Raw genomic sequence first — 16,941 nt, 5'->3', positions numbered from 1 at the left:
GTAGTATTTGGTTGCCCCAGAATATGTTTGCAATGTTTCACAATGTATTTATTCTGCCAGAAAAGATTTGGTTTTGTTCATGTGCTTCAAAATGAGGTTGACGTATCTCTAAAACATAATATAAAAATCAGTACAGAATGCTGGAGGTTCATGTATATTATGAATCTTCCAAATACAATGAAGTCTTTTATTATACTATGAAGGAAGAAACGTCACTTAAAACTGGTGAACAGTCTACGGATTTGTAATTTTTCTCAGTGTCTGTGTACAACATTTCATAAATTTAAACACATAAATGTTTTAATGAAAATCTACCACTGAGACTGCAGTGCAATACAATGATTGGAGAAAAACCATGATGAGCTACATACACACAGTCAAGGACATTTCCCTTCAGTTTTGAGGAGCTGAGAAATAAAATGGTAAATTCTATTCTTGTCAGCATTTACGAGGCACAGGATTCCAGGATGTTTTGCATGAATCACAATTACTAAATTATTTCTCACATTTTAACATTGTTCTTACCACTGTTTTTTGATCAGTTTCTTCATTAGGATTTTTTGCTCTCCAAGGTAAACGAGGACACCAATTTTCAACCTGTAAAGCAATCACATGAAAATGAATCATTCTATTCTACTTCCAGCTGGTCACTGGCAGCTCTCTCACTGCCCTTCTATCGTGCCTTTGTATGGCTTAAATAAGGCATCAGCTGATGGGTAAGTCACTGCAAGGTAAAACTGCTTTGTGCGAGAAAAGCTTAAGAAGACTTTTTGCAATTCAATACTATTTCAACCTTGCAAATTTGCAACCAAAAGTCACATTCAGATATTCATTCATTATAATGAATACAGGAGATAAAACCCTTTCAAGACAGAGGTCAGCTCTTAAATGCTCTAAATATGGTTTCTCTGAAATGTTTTCAAAAAGTGCTAAGTATTTTATGCTTCTAGGCCTTAAAAAATTGTATTTGGGAACATTTCCCATCTCCCTAGAATATAAAAAGGCAAAGCCTGATAAAACCCAAGGATCAAAGTTTACCTTGTAGCAATCTAGACAAAAAGTTGAAAGGCGACTAAAACCAAAACCAGCCTATTTGAAGGGTATAAGTAACATAATTATAACATAAGTAACAGTATCCACAAGTACTAATAGCTGTAATTCTTAGAGAAACATTATCTGTGTAAATGCAACACGTCTACTATTGTCTACTAGAAAAAAAATGTACAACGGCTAGAAGTTAGGGAAGAAACAGCAAATGGATGCAAGTCACTGAAATCTCCTGTGCTCTCCCTGGGGATCTTGCTTGTCTTGTAGAATCTTTATTATTCATGTGCCTTGAGAAATTCACTTTGAGGATAAAGGAATTCTACTGTTGGAGGCAAACCCATGGAAACAGAAACATAACTGTGTACTGTAAAAAGGGAGAAACGCAAAAATTTATAGCCAGCTAAGATACCCCATCACTACTGATTAAGTTCACAACTCCCTGAGAAGTTGAACTCAGAGCTGGTCTTATGGTTCCTGCAGTCATAGACTTGTCAAAACACAATTTCAGCTCAATCATGCTGCAGTAAGCCTGAAGCATTAGAGATTAAAAGCTTAAGATCATACCGAATGATTGCCTAGAAGACCTGTTACATGCAGGGAAATTAATAGACACCATAACCTCATTAAAGAGAAGAAATCTATCAAACTAGGTTCCTCAGACAAATTATATAGAAGCATTAATTTGAATGCTATGACTTAATCTATGCAACGTATTTAATACAACATTTGAAAGCAGTCATTTGATCGACCTTGTCTGCAAACATCTGGTTCTTCAGCGGTCTACAACTCGGAAAACATACTAGAAATGGTAGCCACTAATGATCTGAACTTTTACTAACATAAGCTGTGGAATCACTGGTGGTAAAGATTTGTAAGCTCCATGTTACAAATCATGCACAGTTTCAACTTCTTTTTTATTTTCAAATAGCGGAAATAATTTTGAATTATTCCTAGCTTAAAACTGATCTGTATTAAAATATGACATTTCAAGAACTACTGTTCCTGGGTTCATGTATTTCACATTGCACCATCAGGCATCCTAAAGGAACCAAAGATTTTTCAGAGCTGCCAAGGACAGTTAGCAGCGTGCCTCACTGACACAGAAACAAGTATAGGTTTTCTTGTGCTTTTAGAAATATTCCCCCTAGTCTAAACTAAATTACAGTAATTCTAATCACAAATAAACACTTAAGGAGTAGACCCAAAGCAATATCAGTGTACACAGTTGGTTTAGCACTCATTTTTTCTTATTGATATTCAGTCAATTCCTCATTTCACTGGAAAGACCAACTTAACTCACTGGAGGATTTATCAACATACTCTTCAAAGTATGCCAGTTGTTTTGTTATTTTCAGGACTGATAAATGCACTGGGAAGAATGCATAGGCATCCTCTTACAGAAAAGGGAATGAATTCTGCTATTTTTTATGAGCCAATGACTTACAAACTATGAGCTTTAGATGGGGGGATAATAATTAACGAGAGCACCAAGAAAGCAAAGATTAAGCAAACAACTACCCCTCAGATGGAAACATGATGATAGCAAAACCAGCCAAAATGCTAATACAAATTCTATTGCTCAGAACATGGGTTAGTTTTGCTGGTAATTAAAGAATCAACTGGAATTAGTAAGTCACGGTTCCAAGAAAAACTGAGAGGAAAAAATCAGAATATGATAAGAGTGGTTGCTGGAGGGCAGAACACGCAAACACTCAACACCGCAGATCGTGCCCCAGAAGTCACTTTTAGATCATAATATATATTATCATGCAAATAGAGTGCAAAGACAGAAGAAGTGAAAAACTACAGCAGGGAAGTCTACACAAGTCGTAACATCTGTATTTAGAGGTGCCTAGTACATGAGAAATATCACACCTGCAAAAAACCTGATGTTTTCAGAGGGAACAGAGATATTTCGCTCTATCTGTGGTTCTTTCTTCCCTGTTCAGTACCTATAGACACTTTGGTAGAAGGGAGAGGGATCTCAACCTATGCAACTACACAAGGTATCTAGGACTGCAGAAACAGCCTTTGCAGAACTACAGGAAAAGGAAACTATAGCACTGACAGGCTTCTGCTACATAATTAAAAAGTCTGCTGATTCCATGATACTTACAGAAGATATCTAGCAAGTTGCTGAGTTTTATTGCTGCCCTTCTCAAAAACCACAGCAGTTGCATTTTTATATGTATTTCAAGCAAAAAGCTTCCAGTTAACTGTGTTTTTGCATTGCACTATGTAAAATTAAAGTCTAACAGCAATACAAAGCCTCAGTAAAGACTGCTTAAAACTCTTGTAAAGAAATAGCGCTCAATATCTTGCCATAATTAAAAGCAACAGTTTGTACTAACCAGATAAGTAGCAAAACAAACTTTGTGTTCCTATCTATTTAGCCCCATGTAACAATGCATAGTAGAGCAGAATACATGCTACTTCCGTAGCATCGTTTCTGAAAGATGTGTAAAAATTATCTAAATAAACATACTGTTGGCCTTTTTCCAGACACCCACTTTCTGCTCTTCCATTACTTGGCCTTCCTCTCCTGCCCAGTGAACCAATATTCAATTCTAACTGAGCACTTCAGCATTTCCTGTCCAGAACACACAATTCCTCACTTTTAAGCCAAAGAACGACTTCTAATTGCAGCTCTTGGAAGGACCTACAGTTTCGTGAGAACTTCAGATGACCTAGGAAGTGGGTGGGTGGTTTTTTGTTTGTTGGTTTGTTTTTTTAAGAGCCAGGTATGGCCACTTCAGCTAATCACTTCAGGGTTTCTGGTACAGGACACCACAAGGATACCTAGAACTAAATATGAAACCTAAGCGGTTAAACAATTTTCCCGGTCGCCTCGTGGGACTCAGATATGGCCCACAACAGTAACTCTAGCTGTACTTGTCATTTCTGATCAAGTTCTGCAGCTGTTCTCAGATTCAGACTATTAAACACTGCCATGGAAACTACTCTGAAAACAACAGTGGCTGCTATAGTCATTCAAAAATGCAGGAAGATGCTCATGAATTGATCTTCTTTCCAGCAACTACCAGTGAAAACCTAATCCATTTTTCTCAGACTTATTGATGTAAGATAAGTACAAGTCAGGTTTTATTTTGGTGAGTACTAACTTCCAACTATAGATGTAGGAGAAAGAAAAGTAAGGAATGTCTAAGCCTGCTCAGATTGGCTTGAGTGGATGCCTTCAATGTCCTTCATCTCGTGTGACAAATAAGCACCAACAGTGCTACAAGCTCTGTAAAAACACCTGGTGCCCAGAACTTGCTTTTTCTCCCCTTGCTCCCAAATTGCCTAAGGAAAGCCTATCAGCTTTCCCTGAAACTACCAGGGACAAGACAGGGATAGGGCAGGGAATGTGAGGACAAGAATTAGGGACTTTGTTTTGCAACACATTTTCTGAAAACTTCTAATACAGAACAGGGCGACAGGTGAAAACAAAACAAAACCATCCTGCTTTGGTTGACCAGGTATTATACCACCTAACTCATAACAAAAAAGTCTGCAGAAAATGCAACAGCGTTAAAGTCTACCTTGTCCTGGGACAGGAATATCTGTGGTTAAATAACATGTACAATAGAAAAAGAGTGTGCGCGTATACACATACAGACGTGTGTGTAGATGTGCATGCATGTGATTGTGAACAGGAAGATGATACAGCATGTGCTAAGGCTGCAGTACACAGTTACAAACGAGGTATTGTTCCATTCATCCGCACCTTTTCTCTGTCATTGGCAACATTGACAGAAAAGATTACGATTTCACTTAAGTATCTAGATTAAATATCCATCAGAAATGTAGAAATACTTCAGCTTTGTATTTGTTTAGGTACAGAATATCCACACCCAACAAGCCCTGAGTTTAAGCAAGGGGAAGGAGGGCAGCAGTGTTCGTTTGCACCCTGCCCTTCAACCTCCTAATACATTTTGTTTAATCATTTAAGACAAAACACAGAAGTTGTCTACAAAGAAGGAACCAGGACTCCTTTCCCCCGCTTCCCAGAACAACTTTCCTCTCACTGGGTTCTTTCTCTAGCTTATTCTCTCCATAGCAACCAACTGTTACACTGCCATGCACATGATTTAATAGGAAGGATGTGGTATCAGACTGCAGATTAGCAGTTAAAGACGACTGTTGGGAAGCAGCAACTGCAGAGTTGAAGCTGGACCATTTTTTGCATGAGTGATATAAACGTTAATATATTATTCAGAACACATTATATTTATCTTTCTTCTGTCATATTTTTTAATAAGACCAGCTGTGCCTCCTGTACCTAGTGTTGAATTCAAGGCCAGTCAAACGCATTAGGTAGTCCTTGATCATCCTCAAGAAACTAGGTCCACCCGAGAAGTCAAGTGTTCCCTATCGGTTTTGAATCTCAGTAGACACAGCACTGGCTAGAGCATATGTAGCTATACTAGCTCCATAAGGTTAGGTTGCATGGTACTTTAGAAGTCCAAAATCGAAGCGTTACATGATTCCAGATTTTAGTGAAAAGTTAGTGTTCTGAACTGCTTGGGGGTGTGAAGGCCCAGATTTTGCTTAAACTGAATGCAATAATTTCTCTGATCCCTTACCATGGGCAATCTACTCTCACAGTGACTTTACCTTTACATAGCTTACTAGTAAGTGACTTCACATAAAAAAAACCTCCAAACAAACCTAAGAAATTAGAAGATTATGGTTTACTGAAGCTTTGCAGGTATGTGTTCGAACAACTTTTCTTCAGAAACACACTGAAACTGAAGGCAAGTCAAAATTTCAGCACTCGGCTATATTGCAAAGCAAGGACTTCAAGCACAGTCATTAGAACCTGGCAAACATCCGTAGCACAGGGGCAGGCTGAGCATCTTCCTGACTGAAAGTACACTCTGCCAGAGGCTCTCCACATCCAAAATTTATGGAAGTCCTTTGTGCTTTTAAAGAGTCATAGTGGGAGTTTAATAAAGCAGAGGCTGAAGGGTACTCTCTCTAAACACCTGGGATAATCTTCATTTTGGACTCTTCTGAAGGGCAGGTGCAGCCCATCTACAGGGAAACTAAAGCAACTTTCTTTGCACATCAGGTGAACACTGTTATTGCTCAGTGCAATCTGATCCATGGTGAGGTGCTACTATTAAGTATCTTATGTCAGTCCCAGAGCGGGAAATAAAACGAAACAAAAACAACCAGTGCTGCAATATCTGGCGAAAGAAGGTGCATCTTTAAGTTTATTAGGCAGTACGAAGGCAGGCAGAAGAGAACTCATAATGTTCACTTCAGAAATCCATTTGAGAATTTGATGCGAAAGAACTAGTCCCATTGGGAATGTGACTTTCTCAACTCCTCTAGAAGGTGTAATACCTATATTTTGTTTAGCGTTTCCTCAGTGATAGGTAGTAATTTTGAAGTTCCTACAAAATCTGCAGTGTGCAAGATGACTGCCTGTTTAGTGAAATGGAGAAGTATACAGGTAACTTTGGATTTTATTGTTTCCAAAGGCAATCCCAAACATTGGGTGTCAGGTACCCTCAGTCCCAGGAACACTGCAACATGAAATTTTATACACAACCATCAGTCAGTAAAGGGTCTCTTAATCTAACCTCAGTAACATGTACTAGTTTGATTTCTCTCCTACATGAGCAACAAGACAGAAAAATACTAACCTCAGTTTAAAATGACTGAGGTAGAAAAGATAACTGAGCCCAGTCACCCAGATCCAGGGGCATACGCTAATGGATGATCAGGGGACAAAGCATTGACAATCATTAGCATTTCAGTTTCTTAGGGACATAAGTAAGATGACTAAAGAAGCTCAAGCTTTTGCTGGTTTACATTTCAGACAACAATAAGATTTTTTTTCATTTTTATGAGCAATTGTGTAGAATTCAAAGAAGTTGGTTTCAGGTTAAATTACAATGAAGAAATCCAAGTCATTAACTCATGTCAAAGTCAGAAATTAGATTACACATGCAGCAGCAGTTTTGTAAAGGGAGGCTTCACACAGATGCTAGCAAACTGCAGTAAACCAGCAAAACCGCAAGGCTTTGCAGAACCCGTATAATTACAATTCCCAGGTGTGTTCACTAGTATGTGCCTCAGACTACAGCTTGCAGTCTGGAAACAAACCCACATTCAAAATAATTTTCAGTTTGTATTTTTCTGCTCTATCTTTCAAAGCAAACGTAACAGTGTAAAGAAAAATAGTACTGCAATCAAACCATGCATTCTGTTCCCATCAAGTCTGAACAACTGAAAACAAGAATTCTTTCCAGCAGTATACTAGCAAACGGGCAAGAATCTCAAAGACTGGTCTTTGAAACAGTTTTAGTCTTGAAGTGTTCGATCCACTTCCAAGATGGGTACCAAACACTATGCTTGCATCTGCAAGGTGAGCTGGAGATCCAAAGCCTGGGATTTAATGAGATCTGCCCAGCATCAGCAGATGTCAATGGAACAACCCCTGGGTGGTGGTAACTCCATGGCAGTGAGTGGCTGCCCAGCAGGCACAGCCGCAGTCCCACTCCTGGGCAGCTGGCAGTTCTTGTACAGAAAGCACATATCTAGCTGAAGAAAAGGAGTGATAAGATCCTTCCACTTTTTTTTTTTTTTTTTGGTAAGCTGAGAAACTGTGTGCAAAAATCATTTTCTAGAATATATTTTTAAAAGTGTCATTCTTCAGCTGCAAGCTGACATTTTGCAGTGAAATATATTTTTGTACCGTCTAGAAATTCATTTTTTCACATTTCTCCCTAGAGGCAATGCCATCCGTGAAAATTATAACTGTGGTAGTGACATTACAGTGTTAAACAAGTGGCTTTTTCATAACTAAATGGTAAGTTTAAAAGGAAATAACTCTTCTCGGTGGATAAGTTTGTATTATGGTTAAAAGTAAACGAGTCCCAACCATCCAGAAACCTTAGAGTTGCCTAGACTTGCTTTTCAATTTTTGCTACTTCTAATCTCTGTGTTGCTCTGTTATTCAAGAGAATTTAAGCCTGGTTTTGCTATTCAGGCCATTTGTGTCTCCTCCGGTCTTTCAAAGGCTCCAGCACAATTAGTGTTACAAGGACTGCACAGTTGCATATCATCCACCAGGAGTGATCTGATGCCTGCAGCAAACCAGCAAGACAGAAGGACAAAACCCTTGCAGTTTTATCTGCAAGTCTGTACAGGACACAGCTTTAAACAAAACCCACAAGTCTGAATGTGCTGGCTTGCCTCTTGCTTTCCTTCCGCTGCCACGCTTGCCTCCCATATGGCTCAAGCAGCCAAGACACAAGAAGGGAGGTGGAGAAGTTCCACTGGCTGTTCTTGCGTTCCTGCAGGAGCGCCCTTCAAAGCAAACCAGTGGAGGCAGAACTGCTAAAACTTGCACTTGTGCAGGCTCTGCAGAAGAGAAGACTTGGGGCAGCCTGGATTTTGACTGTGCTGTTACTATTTTGCAGACAGACATGGTGACAACATAATGAGGGCACATGACAGGTCCCCAAAGACTTGGTTTTATTCCAGGCTTTGTTTCTAAACCTTTGCCCAAACCACGGACAAGTTACTTAGTGTCTCTGTGGTTCTGACCCATATTACACACCAAAATGTAATATTTCCAGATCTTTTGTTTACAAGTTTAGAATTGTATTACAAAGAGTGCTATTAATAGATGAGTGTAACATAATATGCTAGTGGAACTGCTTCAGAAGAAAAAAGTAGATCTCAAAAGAGTATGAAAGAGCATAGGCACTTGTCACATGAGATAGTAGAGGTGATTTTAAGAGCAAAAGTACACATATGCACAATTTTATGCATATTCTGTCTTTTTAAACAGACCACGTGTACACAACCATCTCACTCCTATACTGTAACCTTAACGTAAAAAAGAAAAACCTTAACAGTAATATGCTTCCAGTAATCTAATGCATTTTAATATTTTACATCAGCAGTTTGACTTGAGAGCTCTGTAGACACATTTATCATTCAGCTCTGCAACCATACTATAAACTGTCAACTCTTCATCACTGTCCACTTTGACAAATTACTCTTGCAATAGCATTTCCAAGTTATCCTTAGCAGCCAACACACCTCATAAATCCACATCATTGTAGTGTTATTAGAATTTCATTTCATGCTTGCATTCGCAAACATTTAAGCTTTCAACCTCTGCTGCTGGGCATTAATCATGGAATTAATCATAGGATTAAGAATGCCAAATTTAAACTCAAGGTTAATAACATGCTCACCCAATATTAGTTTTACATTCTGTCATGGGAAAACACTTTAAAAAAAAAAGAAGTACAAGACCTTTGTCTGAAGTTAACAAACATACACGTACACTAATTGTACTATTGCTCCATCATGAAATGAGAGGTTGCCCAAATTCACTATTGCTGCTTAAAGAAAAATTAAAGAAAAATCCCTAGACCTCTGAGAGAACAACCATTTTGGCCTCTGTAAATCTGCTTACATTTTGGCATGAGGATGAGCTGAAAGATCAATTATGAAAAAACTAATGGCATCAACTGAGTTTTCAAAACTGATGATCAGAGAAGATTGACGCAGAAAGTACTGTCATTTAACAGAAATACATAACAATAAATGTCATTTAAGAATAATACATTGCCCCATTCTGTTGACATGTATCTTCATTTTTAAGGTACATCTCCATTAAAAACATGAAGCATTTACTCGTTGACAGAATACTAATGTGCAAACATAACTCTGCTGATGCTAAAACATAACCTTTTAGTAGAAACTTAGATCAGCTTCAGATGATTACAAAACCATATCTTCAGCTTTTATGATAAATAACAGGATAAATAATATAGACAATCATATATATTTTTCTTCCCCGGCATGACAGCCTCTTAAATAAATCAACATTTGGTACTAGCAGTGGAATGAGTCAAATTCGTGATTCAACTTAGCTTTTTTTATTTCTTCAGATGTGTGTTTTGGATATGCTTTTAAGCATTATTATTGCTTCAAGCAATGCCCCCAAAAGTTCAATGACAGTCAGCTGAGTAAATTAATGGAAACTGTTTTCATTCCAAACGAGTTACTTATATAACAGAATTACTGTTTTAATCTCAGATACGTTATCAAAAAACCCAGCTGCACCCCCTCAGTCCTCCAGAAACTACAAAATTAATATTAGTTTGCAATTCTGCAGCCACATTGGCTCCTGTAGTCCTTTACAAGCTTCCGAGATCAGTTGCTTTAAGATATCAAAATTTTACTAATAAGAAAGTAGAGGACAAGTGATCAAATACACCTGTGTCTGGCACATACACTATAAGCCAGTAACAGAGTGCATAAAACTTGATTGACAAAATTCGTTCTCGGAAAACAAGTGTCACTCAGGAAACAGAAAGTCTGCACAAAACCCACCAGAGCAAGCACCTCACTTGGCTGTGTACAAAACAGAGCCTTGGGTTCTGATAGGTACCAAAAGCTTTAGCCAATATATCTGTAACTTCTCTCAAAAACATGACTTTCAGGGTTTTTTTTGTTTTCTGTAACAGACTTGGCAATTCATGAACAGTCTCCAAGTAGGAAGTCGCTATGCTGCTTAGCAGGACATACTATCTAGGTCCGCTTTCCAAATTTTATCTTCCGAATGCCTCTCTTAAAACCCTTACCCGTCACTACCTCAGGAGCTACATAGAAAGCAGCAGAAAAAGTGTTCAGAGGCAAGGATCTATGACTGAGCTTCATACTTGGGTTTAACAGGATACTTAGTGTGGGCTTGCTGGAGAGTTGCTGCTTACATCACTTCAGTTATGAACATCAGAATTCTCCAGCCTAGAAACTCCTGGAGGATTTATGAATAATAGCAACACACTTCATAATATTTCTGTTTTAATTGCTTTTTCCTCTTTATAGAATTTTTCTGAAGAAAGTTATGATTTCTTTTGAGAAAAGTTTGCAGTTACCAAAGCTATGGAGGTACTATGATGTTCCCTTTCTGTAGATTAAAAGATTACTGACCTCACTGAGGTAAATAAAAAAGGAGCATGTGGACCCATCTACACCATAACTTGCGTAACAGGGATCCGATCGCCACATATCTTTCATCCACTGTAACAGAACAAAAACACAGTCTGTTAGGTTTAAGTACCATGTGATAACTCTATACTATTTCACACTGAACTCAGGAATAACAGGGGAAAGCTGCAAGCAAGTATATCTGACCAGATAAAAATCACAAATAACAGAAAAGGAATTTTATTAGTATTTTGCAGCATACTGCATCTCTGCAGTCAGCTACGCTGGGGAAAGAACTACATACCAGACATGGGTACAGTTTATACAAACTGGAAGCCAGGCAAGCAGAGACAAATATCAAAAGGAAAATATAATCAGGGAGCAGACATACAGGCGTGGCTGGAGCTGCCTGCATTGCACCCTGTGTTACACTTGCTCTGGAATTTAACAGATCATTTCAGTTACCAAGATTGAAATCTGCTCAATTCTGCCAAGAATTTGGCATTTCTGCAGAAGGAAGCAATTAATTTAAATGTGTATTTTAATATTCAATTAATGTATTACATAGTCGCTATGCAGCCAGTTTGTCAAAACAGATCAAAACACAGACCAGAGATTTAAAACTGATTATTTTTTAAAAATACTATTGTCTAAGAATTTTATTTAGATAAAAAAGGCAACATAATTTCACATCTCCTTGGGTAGTTATTTGCTTTCACTTTCAGAAATAAATTGTAATACTTGATAATGATATTTAAGTGCCTAGCAATTTTACTTTTATCCACAACTACTAAAACAGTATCCTTACATTCAAAATATATCTTGGGGAAAAAAACAACCCCAAACCTCCATATCTGCAAGTTGTTTTTTGTTTAGTTGGTTATTTCCTTTCCAGCCAAAGTCTGATGGCTTTCTATATTTGGACTTTCCCGCTGTATTAGTAAAATACGGGATTTATGTAGAATCAGCTGTGAACCCCAAAGCTCTGGTGGCACACTTGGTGCAGCACCCGGCTTGCGAGCAGAAAAGGCAGAATGCTTTTCATGGAAAAGGGGAAGGGAGGAACCAGACAGAGCTGTTGGCAAAGAGGGGAAAAATCTGTGCACAAATGTCTCGCTGAGACGGGGAAAGGGCTGCAGTGAGGTATCCACAGAATCTCAGTCCTGGGGCAGGGGAACGTCAAATGACTCATAGTGGGGAAGAAAAACAGGGCTTTTCAAAAAGGAGAAGAAAGTTTCTGAATAACAAGACAGCATTCAAATAATAAGGTATTTTAATAAATAAGCTAGCATTTTACTATAAAATGGCATTTTATGTCTGTCTTAATAGGATGTCACGTCATTTCTCTGCAGCAGCAGGATTAAAGGCTCAAGGTGAGCAGTGCTGCAGAGACACACACTCCTAAATATCCACTTTTCTTTTTGACCCACTTGTTCTTGTTTTATGCCATGGTCTGAGTAGTGATCTCTTGCAATATATGTTCGGTTTTTAACAGAACGCACATAATAAGATTAAAAACAGTTCAGTTACCTTTATTTTCCCTTCACAGTGAGGAAAACCATCCATAGGAGGCAATTCACACTGTTCTTGGGCTCCATTTATGAGATCTAAAGAGAAACATAGACCATAACTGAATTTCATTTCACAGTTCTGACAGGTAGCCTAATGAATCCTTCCTTTTATTTTCATGAATCTACAATCCAGACTGACTGACTTACGAGTCCTACTGTGTAATATTTGTTGTAACATTAAAACTTGGTGTGCTCTTTCTGACTAAAGAGGAAAATGGTTGCATCAACTACAACTCTGACTTGCAGTAAAAATGCTGAATGACAAAAGCTGGTCTATGAAGACTTAAAAATTAAGCTAACCCACACTGAAAATAATAAAAAGCAAAATAACTTCCTAACCAAAGTAGGATTACGACTACTAAATTGCAACAATTTGTTTCCAATTGTCAAATATTTGTAAAGTGTATATTACTCTTAAAGACGAAAACAGATTTTCAAGTTCTGTTCTCACTTTATCATATACCCATGATCTGCAATTTGGCATCAGACACATGATTCAGTTAATAAATGTTGCAATATGATCTAAGTTTACAGCTGAGCAGCACTACATCGCATCTCATGAGAAAAATTTCCTATGGTCTCCCAAGAATTTTTTTCTTTTTTACCTATTTCATATTTTATCATTCTAGATTTTTACAATACATAAAGAGTATTATACAGAGCAACACTTCCAGCCCATGAGCCAAGGAGAAAGGAGCAGTTTTAAAGGACATTGCCACATCAACTCCAGGATATGACTTTCTTCTAAGAACTTCGAAGAATCCCCTAATGCAGGCCTTTAAGGCAAGAAAAATGATTAACATGGTGGAGAGATTCTTGCCAAAGGCAGCAGAGGATAATGTTTTCAATTTAGGTAGTTCATCCCAGAGTTATCTAAATTATACCTGCATCATTTCTGGCTTTTCCCACAGACAAGAATCAAGGTCATTAAAGCCAGCCATCCATCAAGCAAGGAACGCTTCATGCTATGGCAGACACAGTGTACAACTTCACCCAGAATATGCTAATTAGAGATCTCAGGGGAAAAAAAAAGTTGCAGTACCAGACTAAAATAGGGACAAGTGAAGTGGATAAAAGAACATTGTATTATATACAAAAACCACCTCCTGATTTATCTGAATATCTTCCATTTCTTTTGCAAATAGTTTCTTTTAAAGATAAAAACTTGAAATATGAGCGAAGCATTGCAAAATGGAGCAGGTATGGAAAGAAGAACCACTCTAGGAAGAAGACACTTATGTGGCAGTCTCTGCAGCAGCAGCAATTTGACAAACTGAGCTATATTGTCAATGTCAATAAATTGAAGCAAAGCTGTTTTTAAGGTGACTTCATAATTTCAAATCAATAAGCACTTCCAAAATATTCTCCCTTATCTTATTATCCTTATAGAATTCTTGCAGACTAGACCACGGACAACTACAGCTCTGATTTCTGTTCCAAGGAAGAACATACAGAGCATGCATACGGATATTTAATATTTAATTATAATATTTAAAAGTATCTTCTAAATTTAGTCAGCAACAGTAAATGCTTCCTTTCACCTTCCTCAAAAATGATAACACTTTTATTCTACCATTACAGACTCTGAAGACGCTTCACGTGCCCACCAGCTTCCCACTCAGCCTTTCGATGGATGTGTCCGAACACCTATACCAACTTTCACTTGCTTCATTCACAGCTACTAATCAGGTAATTGCATAGTGAAGGCAGTTCTGTAAAGCTTAAATATAAACTGTCCCATAAAATAATTTACATAAAGCATTATCCAGAGCAGAACAAAACGTAGCAATATATGCATACACGACAAAACAAATGTGAAAGAAGAGGAGAAGCAACAGAGAAAAGCAACTCTGTGCCATCGGAGTACTCCCTAGACAAGCAATCTTTCCTTCATGCCTGCAGTTAGGAAGCCAGCTGACACAAATGGACTGGAAACACATCTACATGAAGAAGAGTTGTCCAAAGCAACATATCATCTGTAGAAACGCACAAGTCTTGAACGTAAGGGTTTCCACACATAAGTCTGAGAATTAAATGCAAAAGTCTGAATTTGTGAATAATTTTAGATGGTTCCAGTCAAGTGCTACTTGCACCGAAGCAGTACCCCTTCTTCTTGGCCATAGTCAGTGTGAGTTCTATGTTGGGAAACATCACTCCCAACTTTTTTCATCCTTAACGATCTGAACCTGTACAAAAAATTACCCTTCAGCTCCTCTAGCAGCTCACTCCCAACCAGGCATGGAAGGTGTCTTGGAGCCAGTTGGTATAATCTAGTAGCCTGCGGGAAACAAAAAGGTTCTTTCACCCATCCTTACTAAACTAGCTGTTCTGAACCACAGTTATAAACATAGGAGACATCCTTGTAAAATATCTGAAGTCATGGAAGCTGTGATCAGTCTATTTCAATACAAATTCATAGCTACAAATTAAGAGTCCAGCTTGCCCTCATGCTGCTCAGCTGTAGCAGCAGAAGCAGCAAGGGTTGGAATGTGTTCCCCAGCCTGTCTCTAGTGTGGGCCCATACGGCCAACGCAGCTCACTCCCTTTTTCGTGTACAGGCTTCAATCATCTACACTACCTAGGAGCTGGTCCTTCTTAAACAGGAATCCAGAGGTGAACAAATCTTGCTGGTCCTTCTTAAACAGGAATCCAGAGGTGAACAAATCTTGTGTATCCCGTGGACAGTAAGTACCAGCAATTTACACTTTTGAATGGCTCACAAAGACAGGGGAGATGAAGCAAGTGGAACCTTGGGGATACTGATCTGCACATCTGGATCTTCTAAAGCATGAAAAGCAAGTATTAAAATGCAATTCCAGAGTTTAGAGTTTCTTTGTCATTTTGAAATGATTAAAAAACCCTAATATCTTACAAAGATTCCTGTTAAAAAGGTCTGGATAAAAGTATTATGCTGTTACTACCTTCATGTCGGATAGATCTTTCCTGAAGGGGGAAAAATACATTGTTAAGCTAGACATTAAAGTTACTTTTGTTGGAAAAAAAGTATTTGAGAAACCACAAGGATTTTTATCCTTAATTAGATTTGTGCAATTTAAAATGCAAGTTCTGAGGTCTCTTTTTGCAGCCAAAACTTAGAACTTACAGCCAAAAAAGTTTGGAATACAGCAACTGTCAAGTCAGTACAAAGCAACAGTAGATAATGCTCATGCTTTTTTCTCTGAAGCTTTGTGTGAGTCATTACATTAATTTCTATTCTACAGACACCTAAGTATTTTTGAAGTCATGCACGGCTTATTTCCTCTTGAATGCTGTTATGCAAAGACATAATTATTAAACATCTATCTCATAGGATGTTAGACTAAAAGTGAATGCTTTGACAAACTGAAAATACGAATGTGAGCATATTATAAACCTAAGACCACACAGTTGCTACAGATTATCCTGAAAAAAAAAAAAAGAAAGTATTGATAAAACACCAAGCAACTCTAGATTAAAAAAAACCAACCAACCAACAAAACCCTCAAAAACCAAAAAAACCCCACCAACCCACAAAACCTAAAAAATCTCTTTAAACACAGTGGTCCATTTGTGAAGTCCTGGGATATTCAATATGTAACTAACCAAAACTCCATCCCCATGTTTAGAAAGGAGCCATATGTTCACTTTGAAAAAGTCTGTGGCTGTTTGAAGATACACAGCTCTGCATCAGAGATCGTCAGTGCACAGCAGGTGAAACTGAACTTGTGAACAATCATCAGTTATTTCAGAGCAAAGTCTGGCACGCTGGCACAAATGACTTGGCAGACACAAGCTAACCCACCTAACCTTGCACTGGAAAGATATTTCCCCCTTGTTGCTCTATATGAGCAAATCTACTGGCTAATTTCCCATGCCTTTGACACCGCCCTCTTTAAACACCAGTTCACAGGGAGAGGTCTTTATCGTCTCTTGTGATTAAACTCCATGTCCACAGGTTTAGTTTGTTTTAGTGAAGGTCTACAACACCCAAGAGATAATTATGTCGATAAAAAGCATGATCTGCGATAAGGAACTGATTTTTTTGTTTGCTTCCTAGCTATTCTTTAATAGAACAGTAAAAGTAAAGTAATGGTGAGTGCTATGTACCCATTTTGTCCATTTCCTATATTGCACCATCCTTCAAATAATATGCTCTGTAACAGGCTAAAAAATTCTGCTTCAATTTTTCTCCATCAGACAGTTAGGAAGTCTAAAAATAATCTACTAAGTAAGTTGAATAACAGTTATAATTCGTTACTCAGTAGTGACTGTTGGTTGATAGGTATTCTGTTTGTCATAGAAGTTTTAAAATAACAAATGAAAAGAAGAAGCAAATTAAAAAGCCACAATACTGTTGAAATTGCAAACCATAACACCA

The 16,941-nt window shown here is 38.0% G+C and overlaps 1 protein-coding gene across 2 annotated transcripts in view; it reads right to left on the bottom strand.

Annotated features, from left to right (window-relative positions):
- Window positions 1–16,941, bottom strand: part of MGAT5 (alpha-1,6-mannosylglycoprotein 6-beta-N-acetylglucosaminyltransferase) — a 125,326-nt gene that overhangs the window by 50,010 nt on the left and 58,375 nt on the right. For both annotated transcript variants that reach the window (XM_065637692.1, XM_065637693.1), the window contains exons 4-6: window positions 12,544–12,620; window positions 11,017–11,106; window positions 526–597 (exon numbers count right to left, since the gene is read on the bottom strand). In XM_065637692.1, the coding sequence (XP_065493764.1) occupies window positions 526–597; window positions 11,017–11,106; window positions 12,544–12,620 (239 nt within the window). The remainder of the gene's footprint in view (window positions 1–525; window positions 598–11,016; window positions 11,107–12,543; window positions 12,621–16,941) is intronic.

Source organism: Caloenas nicobarica, chromosome 6 (genome assembly GCF_036013445.1).
Source record: "Caloenas nicobarica isolate bCalNic1 chromosome 6, bCalNic1.hap1, whole genome shotgun sequence".
Classification (NCBI taxonomy): Eukaryota; Metazoa; Chordata; class Aves; order Columbiformes; family Columbidae; genus Caloenas; species Caloenas nicobarica.
The sequence above is the reverse complement of the archived record's forward strand: the minus strand, read 5'-3'. Positions and strand labels throughout refer to the sequence as shown.